Source organism: Manacus vitellinus, unplaced genomic scaffold, assembly GCF_001715985.3.
Source record: "Manacus vitellinus isolate BGI_N305 unplaced genomic scaffold, ASM171598v3 scaffold_128_pilon, whole genome shotgun sequence".
NCBI lineage: Eukaryota > Metazoa > Chordata > Aves > Passeriformes > Pipridae > Manacus > Manacus vitellinus.
In genome coordinates this window covers 328,841-337,538 of record NW_021938941.1, presented here as the reverse complement: position 1 = coordinate 337,538, position 8,698 = coordinate 328,841, and the positions used below count along the sequence as shown (strand labels likewise).

The following is an 8,698-nucleotide window of genomic DNA, read 5'->3' as shown; positions in this document are numbered from 1 at the left end:
TAATAAACTGAACAGATGATGCTCCTTTAGCACCACATTTCCCCAGCTGTCTCAGCCTCCTTTAATGAATTTTGCAGTGTTCCCACATTCCTTGGGATGAGCAGGAACAGGGAGAAGGAGCCTCCTGCCATGAACTCCTGCAGAACCTGCCAGAGGAAGCAAACCTCCATCCCAGCAGCCTGGGATCCTTGCAGAGGGGTGAGGGGGGCCCTGGGGAGAGGGAGGTGCTGAGATGGGAGCAGTGACACAGAGGGTGACACCGACCCCAGGGCTCTCCTGAGCCTCAAACTCAGACCTGTTCTGGCTCTCTAAAGCTTGGCTCTGGCCTGGCCTGGTGCCATTCCAGACCTCTGGAATGGTCTCACCTCCTGGGAAGAGCAAACTGCAGGCCAAGGATGACACCACAATCCTCTTGCAGTGCCAGGTCGCTCCTTTGCTGTTCATTCCATGTTTATTCCATGTTTATTCCATGTTCATTCCATGTTTATTCCATGTTTATTCCATGTTTATTCCAAGGTCCAAGCCTTTGTGGGGATGGGATCTGTACAGGGTATGGTGCTGCAAAGGTCTCCATCCCGAGTTCCTGCCTTTGGTCACTGGGGGAAGGGTTATTTATCAAAGACAGAAGAGCTGAGTGCTCTGAAAGGAGCAGTCACCTCTGTTCATCCGTGGGGGTTTCACAGTTCCAGCTCCTGCAGTTCCCTGGGGCCTCCCTGGGCAGTGGCTGTGGCCCAGGATCAGCCCCAGGGGCTGAAGGAGCCCATTTTTTTTACCATCCAGGCTTTTTGATGCTCACACTCAGCTCCCCCCTACAGAGGAAAGAGGCCTGAGTTAGCAAACGAGAACTGACTCCCAGGAATCACTCTCCCTTCTCAAACTAAGAGGGAAAAGGGTGGGCAAGGCCCTGCCCAGGAGGCACAGCAGCACAGCTGGCAGAGGAGGGTGTGAGAGGTGCATCTGGACGGAGTTTCTGGGGGTGTTGACATGAAAGGAAAGGTTTAAGCCCCGTTTTCCTTGGGTAAAATGCACTTTTCAGCACCAATGCTGCTGCTTGGCACAAAGCCAGCACTGGAACCCTCTCCTTTGCTCTTTGGTAAGGAGGTGTTTGTTCCTGGGGGCTCCCCTTCCAGCTCAGGCAGGACTGGTACAGACACAGCAGGCACAGGATGAGAGAGAAGCCCTGGAAGGGAAGGAAGCAGAGCAAGGATGGCTCCTGGGAACAAATTATTCCATGAAACTCATCCTGTGCTGGACAGAGGTGAGAGGCTGGTGAGCCAGAGCAGGACAGGAGGGCCTAGGGTCACCCCCAGGCACCGAGAGGGGCTCCAGGACTGTGGAATGCAGGGATTCTGGAAAGGGAGAATCACCCGGGCTGGACAGGAAAATGGGGAAAAAAGGTTAAACCACGAGGGAGAAACTAAGGGAGAGGGTGACTGATGCCCAGCTGGACTGTCACTGCCCATCAGAGGGGACAGAGGGGGGACCATTCCAGCCAGGGAGGAGGAGGAGGCTGCAGGAGAACCTGGCAGATGTTGCTCTTCAGGAAACATCTGGAGCTCGTGTGCACAGAGGACACGTGTCCCCAGGGCAGGAGCTCCCCTGGCCCAGAGCTGGAGGTGACTCTTGTCTGCACCACATCAAAGGGACCCCAGAGAGAGGCTCTGCAGAGCCCCAGCCCAGGGGGGTGTCTGCACCCCAATAAATGGGGTTATGCTGCTGCCCATGGCAATGTGCAAAGCCCTGGATTTGGGGACTGCCTGCTCTCCCAGCCTCAGTCAGCAAAAGGAGAGTTTCACAGCATCCCAGGATCACTGGGGTTGGCAAAGCCCTCCCAGCCCATGGATCCCCCCTGTGCCCCATCCCCACCTTGTCACCGAGTGCCACGGCCAGGCCTTCCTGGGACACCTCCAGGGCTGGGCACTCCAAACCTCCCTGGGCAGCCCCTGCCAGTGCCTGACCACCCTTTCCAGCAGGAAATTCCTCCTGAATCCCAAACTTGTCTGGTCCCACCTTTGATGGGAAAGGATCCCAGGAAAGGTTATCTGACACTTGTCCAGCTGCACCTGGGAAGTGATGGGGACTCCCCACGCCCACATCTGAGGTCACACAGTGACTGCACACCTGGCAGGGCTGGCAGACACCCCAGGGAATGATCTACAGGTAGATTTTGGGAATAATTTTAACACAGGCACAGAGAACCCCCAGACATGACTGACTCGTTTTGTCAAGGAAAGCAGAAGGAAAGTCCATGGATCTTGGTTCTGCCTGCTGGAAATGCAGCTCTGCTTTGCCTCTGGAGCAGCCCTTGCCACTGACACAGTGCCAGTTCAGCTCCTCATTCCCTGCAGGAGCATCCACCCATTCACAGCTTTGCCAAGCACAGCCTCCACCTCCCTGCCCTCCCCTCACGAGGCAGGAAAGTGCAAAACACACCATTCAGGGAGCTTTGTGCTCCTTCACAGACCCCCCTCCACACAGTAATTTACAGAAATATCACCAAGCAAACACAACCCCAAACTCAGCTCGACCCTGGTAGATGTGGGGAGCTCTGGGGAGCTCTGGGGGCTGAGCTGTGTGTGGGGTGGAGAACGTGGGGCCACCACCATGGGAGATGTTCCCAGCAGAACAGAATCACCCTGGGCAGGAGGAGCAGCCCAATGACACAGCAAGACCAGCCCTTCCCAGCTGGGAAAGTCATGGCCCACTTAAAAAGGAAGACAAAAACCTCTTTAATGCTGTTGCTGTGTTTCCCCAGCCAGACCCGTGTAACAACAGGGACTCAGTGAATGAAAACCCCTCTGGAGAGAACAGAGAGATCCCTGCAGAGCATTCCTGCTCTCCAGGCTGCCCCACACCTGTCCTGGAGTGCTCTGGGATGGGTGAGGAGGGATGGAACACTCTGTATCCCATCCCTGGATGGATCAGAAAGGATGAAACACTCTGTATCCCATCCCTGGATGGGTGAGGAGGGATGGAACACTCTGTATCCCATCCCTGGATGGATCAGAAGGGATGGAACACTCTGTACCCCATTCCTGGATAGATCAGAAGGGATGAAACACTCTGTACCCCATCCCTGGATGGATCAGAAGGGATGGAACACTCTGTATCCCAGTGAGGAGGGATGGAACACTCTGTCCCCCATCCCTGGATGGGTCAGAAGGGATGGAACACTCTGTCCCCCACCCCTGGATGGGTCAGAAGGGATGGAACACTCTGTCCCCCACCCCTGCCCACAGAACCCCCCCCAGCTGCAGAGGTACCTCTTGGTGGGTGTGGGAGCTCCAGAGGACACGTGGGTCACCATGGCCTCGTTCATGTTACTCACGGGCCGGGCAGGGCTGCAAGGGAAACGTTTGTGCCTGTTAGTGATTTCAAAAATGAAATGGAGACACCCCATCCCTTGGGAAAAGCCCTTCCCTGTGCCCTGTGACAGTGCCAGGCCGAGGGCAGCAGCAGGAATTGCTTCAGCCAGTGGCACCTGAAGAGCTTGGCCTGCTCTGGTGCTTTTCACAATCCCTGTGTCATCCTAAAAGGGAGACAAAATCAACATTTCTGACTGCACAACTCACCTTTGGCACTGCTGAGTAGTTCAAGCAAATGCAGGAGCCATTTGAATTAGGGCAGTTCTCTCAAGTGTTTGAAGAACTGAAGGAAAGATTTACTACAAGCAGCACTCACTGATCCAACCACCACACACACCACCTGCCTGGGGTTCAGTTTAACAGGATCAAGTGGGTTGGGATAAACAAATGGATAGAGCCTCCTGTTCCTCCCTGTCCCATGAAACCCAGCCATGGACTGATGAGCCACTTATTTGCATCCTTAAACCCTGAGAGTTTCCCAGTGCCAGGGTGCTGAGGCCTCCTGGGTGCTGGTTGTGTGCAGGGGAGCCAAAGGGAACGTCCTGGACAGCTCTGCCCCTGGATCTGAGCTGCTGGGAGAGGAGAACTCCAGCAGCCCCAGCCATGGAATCAATATTTGCCCACATTTACCCTCCAGGGACACCCAAAGACATCCACCAACCTCTGAAATGAGGCTTGAAGCCCATCCAGTGCCACCCCTGCCGTGGGCAGGGACACCTCCCACCAGCCCAGGTTGCCCCAAACCCTGCCCAACCTGGCCTTGGACACTTCCAGGGATCCAGGGGCAGCCACAGCTTCTCTGGGCAGCCTGTGCCAGGGCCTCCCCACCCTCCCAGCCAACAATTCCCTCCTAATATCCCATCCATCCCTGCCCTCTGGCAGTGGGAAGCCATTCCCAGTGTCCTGTCCCCAGTCCCTCTCCAGCTCTCCTGGAACACGGATTACAATCCCCACAGGTGTGTATTTGCCATCACCTTTGCACTCAGATTCCCTGCAGCTCCCCCTGAAATGCATTCCCAGGGATGCTCCAGTGTCCTGCAGCACGAGGGCACAGGGGGAGCTTGACCTGTTTGCAGCCTGTGCCTCCCCTGGCACTCCCTGCTCAGCACCCTCATCCTGCTCCCCTTCTGGGTGTGCAAACTCCAGGAACTGCCCTAAGGCTCCCCAGCTTATTTCATTTTCAGAGCCCAGTAATCCAGGGAATCAAACCACCACTGAAAAAAATCCCCTGGATGTCAAACACCTGAAATCACAGAGGACACACTCCCTGCATGAATTCCTGCCTCCTTCTCCAGGCAGGAGTGGAGGGAAAACCACTTCCCTTCTCACCCTGGCTCTGACTGACTGCCCAGAAATAATTTATGTTTATGTTCATGTGCCTCCAAACACAACATTTCAGCGGGAAGGGATCTGGTTGTGAGACCCTTCCTTTGGAAAAGGAAATTCCTGCTGTACCCAGGGAAGCAGGAACGGGATGATCCCGAGCTGGAGAGCTGGGACGTGCCCCCCGGGGGGGTTTGGGAGCCCTTTATTGTGCCGGTGCCCGGGCAAACACATCCATGGCAACGAGCAGTTAATTAGCGGGGCTCTCCCTCCCTCCTCAGCTCCCGAGTTACTTCCCCTCGACCGAGCACCGGGAATGTCCCACCCACACCCACCACAAACCCCCCTGTTCTCCCAAAAATCCCCTTCCCAGCCCTGCATCCTCCTGCCCCACACCCACCACAAACCCCCCTGTTCTCCCAAACATTCCCTTCCCAGCCCTGCATCCTCCTGTTCTCCCAAAAATCCCCTTCCCAGCCCTGCATCCTCCTGTTCTCCCAAACATTCCCTTCCCAGCACTGCATCCTCCTGCCCCACACCCACCACAAACCCCCCTGTTCTCCCAAACATTCCCTTCCCAGCCCTGCATCCTCCTGTTCTCCCAAAAATTCCCTTCCCAGCCTTGTATCCTCCTGTTCTCCCAAACATTCCCTTCCCAGCCTTGTATCCTGCCCCACACACACCACAAACCCCCCTGTTCTCCCAAACATTCCCTTCCCAGCCCTGCATCCTCCTGTTCTCCCAAACATTCCCTTCCCAGCCCTGCATCCTCCTGCCCCACACACACCACAACCCCCCTCCGTGCAGCTCTCTGACAGAAACACCTCCCACCAGCAGCAGCTTTTGCAAACAAAACTGTGTTTTCCAGCCACATTTCCATGGATGTTGGCCGGGATTTTCCTTTGGGAGGGGCACAGGATTTCCCCAAACACACAAACACCTCCTCAGTATTTTGTAGGACTCTTCTAATAAGGCAGTGGATGCAACTCACCATCTGCAATCTGGTTTTAGCAGCACTGTGGGACATTTCCACCTGTTCCCCCCCAGTTCTGTAACTACCAGCATCCCAAATTTTCCAGCTCAATCCTTGCTAACAGTGATAAAGGCAAAGGACAAAATTAGGAAGAGCTTGTTAAAGGATTTCAAGGTGGAGACTGGTCAAAGTTTGGGCTTGGTGATCCCGGAGGTCTTTTCCAACCTCAGTGATTCTGTGATTCCATGTTCTCCCCAAGCCCAATAAAGCCTTTCCCAGGCCCCAGAATTTCTTGAGGCCATTCCTCTATTTTTAGGGAATATCTCCTGAAAACACCTGTCAGGCTGGGGCCGTGTTTGCTGGTACAACCAGGACAGAGCCATCGCCTTGATCACGAGAGGAGGATGAGAACCTGAATTATTCATGGAGCCAGGATCCACAGCAGCACTAGAGCAGTGGGATCTGCTCTGTGTCACATCTGCTCTGTCACATCTGCTCCTGTGGCCCTGCAGTGCAGCTCAACCCCATCCTACCAAAACTCCCAGTTTAAAATCCCCCTTCTGAGACGCTCCCGGGAGTTGTGGGAAAAAAAAAACCACCAACCCTTTAAAATATATAAAAATATTTAAATTGATTTTTAAATATTTAAATGAATATTTAAACGCAAAGTATTCTGGAACCAGCTGCTGAGGGGGGATTTTTCTGCCTCGAGAACCTCCCCAGAAATCACAACTGTCCAGGCAGGAGTGATGGTCAGCAAACCCCAGGGCAGTTCTGGGCCCTGCTACACAGCCCTTTCCCAAACAGTTCCTGGGAGGAGTCTGGGAGTGAGCAGGAGCCAGGAATGGCTCCCAGTGAGCAGTTCAGACGTGGCCAGACTCTTGGAAGGCAGGAAGGATTCCCATCCCACACCTCCCACAGCCCAGGGTGCTCCAAGCCCTGTCCAACCTGGCCTGGGACACTCCCAGGGATCCAGGGGCAGCCACAGCTTCTCTGGGACTCCCCACTCCTCCCAGCCAGGAATCTCTCCACAATCCCCAAACCTAACCCCACAACCCAAGCCCTTCCCCTGCTGCTCTGCTCCCCTTGCCTGAGGAGCTCCCCAGCTCCCTGGAACACCCGTGGGAGTCGCTCAGGTTGGGTCCCCACGTGCTCTGAGGCTCATCAGCCCCGACAGGAGGAGGTCACAGCACACACTTGACAGCACCCAGCACTTTCTGTCCAATGTTCTCCCTCCTGAACAAATTCCATGCACTATTTAAGGGGAAAAAATTCTCTTCCTGTTATTTGCTGGATGAACTCTCATCCCCCAAGTACTCAGAAACCATCAGCAAGGAGGTGGAAATGAAGGAACAGCTCCTTTTGTGCAGTGTGTGTTATATAACCAAGCTCATAACCGAGGCCCTTTATTTATTATTCAAATCTAAATAACCATCTCCTGCTGCCTTCCCCCTCTCCAGGGTGCCTGAGGGGGCAGATGCAGGATCAATAAGTCTGTGCCACGGGAGGCACCAGGGCAGGCCAAGGAAAGGAAAGGCAAAGGTGTTGAAGAGTGTGAGAGCTGAGAATGATAACGAAAAACAAAACTCCCAGCAGAGAGGGGGGAGGGTGGAATCGCCCTTTTCCACAGAATTAACAAACCAGGGACACAAACAGGCTTCATCCTGCTGGAATTCCACTCCATCCCGGGGGCTGTGGCTCCAGAGGGAGGCTGCAAAGCTTCAGGGATGCTCCAGGGAAGAGGCACAGGAACAGCCAAAGGCTGGAAAACGTCCTTTTCACCGAGAGAGAGTCGTAATCCCAAACCTCCTCTTTAACAGCCAATTATGTGGTGGTTTGATGGCAGCCTGCACATAAATCCGATTTATTCCTAATAAAACCAAACCACAGCGAGCAAGTGGAGGCAGAAGGAGATCCAGGGAGCAGGAGCTGCAGGGAGGGAGGGGCAGGAGAGCCCCAGAGCAGCTCCCAGGGCTGGGACAAGCTCTTTAACTGCAAACCTCAAAGCTTCTCAGGCAATACCTGGGTTTTTTTGTTGGTATTTTCTACTTTGCACAGGAAGTAATTCAGAGGAATCTCCCGACCTCTGTTGTATTTGTGGCTGAGGTCAAACATCTGTGGTGAGTCACTGCATGGGCTGGGGATTGGGATGTAATTGTAGGAGCATCTGTGCAGATGCTTCGAGTTCTTCTGCCCAAAATCACGAGGGGAAAACTTCCAAGCGGGAAAAGTTTTGGAAACCTTTGCTTGTGATATATAGATGGGATTTTTTACAATGAATAAAGGCAAGTCTGTGACACAAGAAGATCCATCAGACACAAATGTAAGGATGGGGCGTGTCCAGAGAAGGGAACTCCATGAAAAAGTGGGAATTTGTTGCCTGTTAAGCAAAAAGAGCCCGTTTGAAGTCCAAGGGCACGTCCAGCAAGGAAGAGCTCCGAGCTGCTGGTGCTTCACTCAGCTTCTTTTTGGAGCAAGGAACAAAAAAAGAACCAAACCAAAATGGGGCTAACCTGGATTTCCGGGCTGTGCAGGCCAATTAATCATGCAAATGAAATGAAGCTGAGAACAGAAGGTCTGTGGCCATCCCTGGACAGCAGAGAACAAAATCCCTGCATCCCTCACCTGCTCCTTCTCCCAGAGGTTCTGGTTCCAGCTGGAGCCAAACCACGACACCACGTTACAGCCCAGTTTAAATGGATATTTATATTTATATTATTGCACTGCAGTTAAAATGAGGGGTGTCTGAGGCTTCAGGAGGGCACTGCCCCCTTCCCTGCCCGGCCTCCTGTGCCCTCCCAGGCACAAACAGCTCCTCCCTGGAATGTGCTGCTTCCTGACGGAGCCTTTGCAAGGAAAAATTAGGAATTGTTTAAAAATAGCAGCTGACACACCTCCAGTGAGAGCCCCAAGGGCAAACACAGCCATGGGGCTGCTGAGCCAGCAGGATATTCCCTACCAAACGGGAATGCAACTGCAGCATCACACTGGATCTCACCACCCCATTCCTGCTGAATTCATGGGAGCAACTTCCAGG

At 53.9% G+C, this 8,698-nt stretch overlaps 1 protein-coding gene across 1 annotated transcript in view; it reads right to left on the bottom strand.

The window, feature by feature from the left end:
• LOC108638805 (dystrobrevin beta-like) overlaps nt 1–3,380 on the bottom strand; it is a 40,201-nt gene extending 36,821 nt beyond the window's left edge. The window contains exon 1 of the mRNA XM_029965975.1: nt 3,264–3,380. Coding sequence (XP_029821835.1) covers nt 3,264–3,319 — 56 coding nt within the window. The 5' untranslated portion in view covers nt 3,320–3,380. The remainder of the gene's footprint in view (nt 1–3,263) is intronic.
• Nucleotides 3,381–8,698: the final 5,318 nt, after the last annotated feature.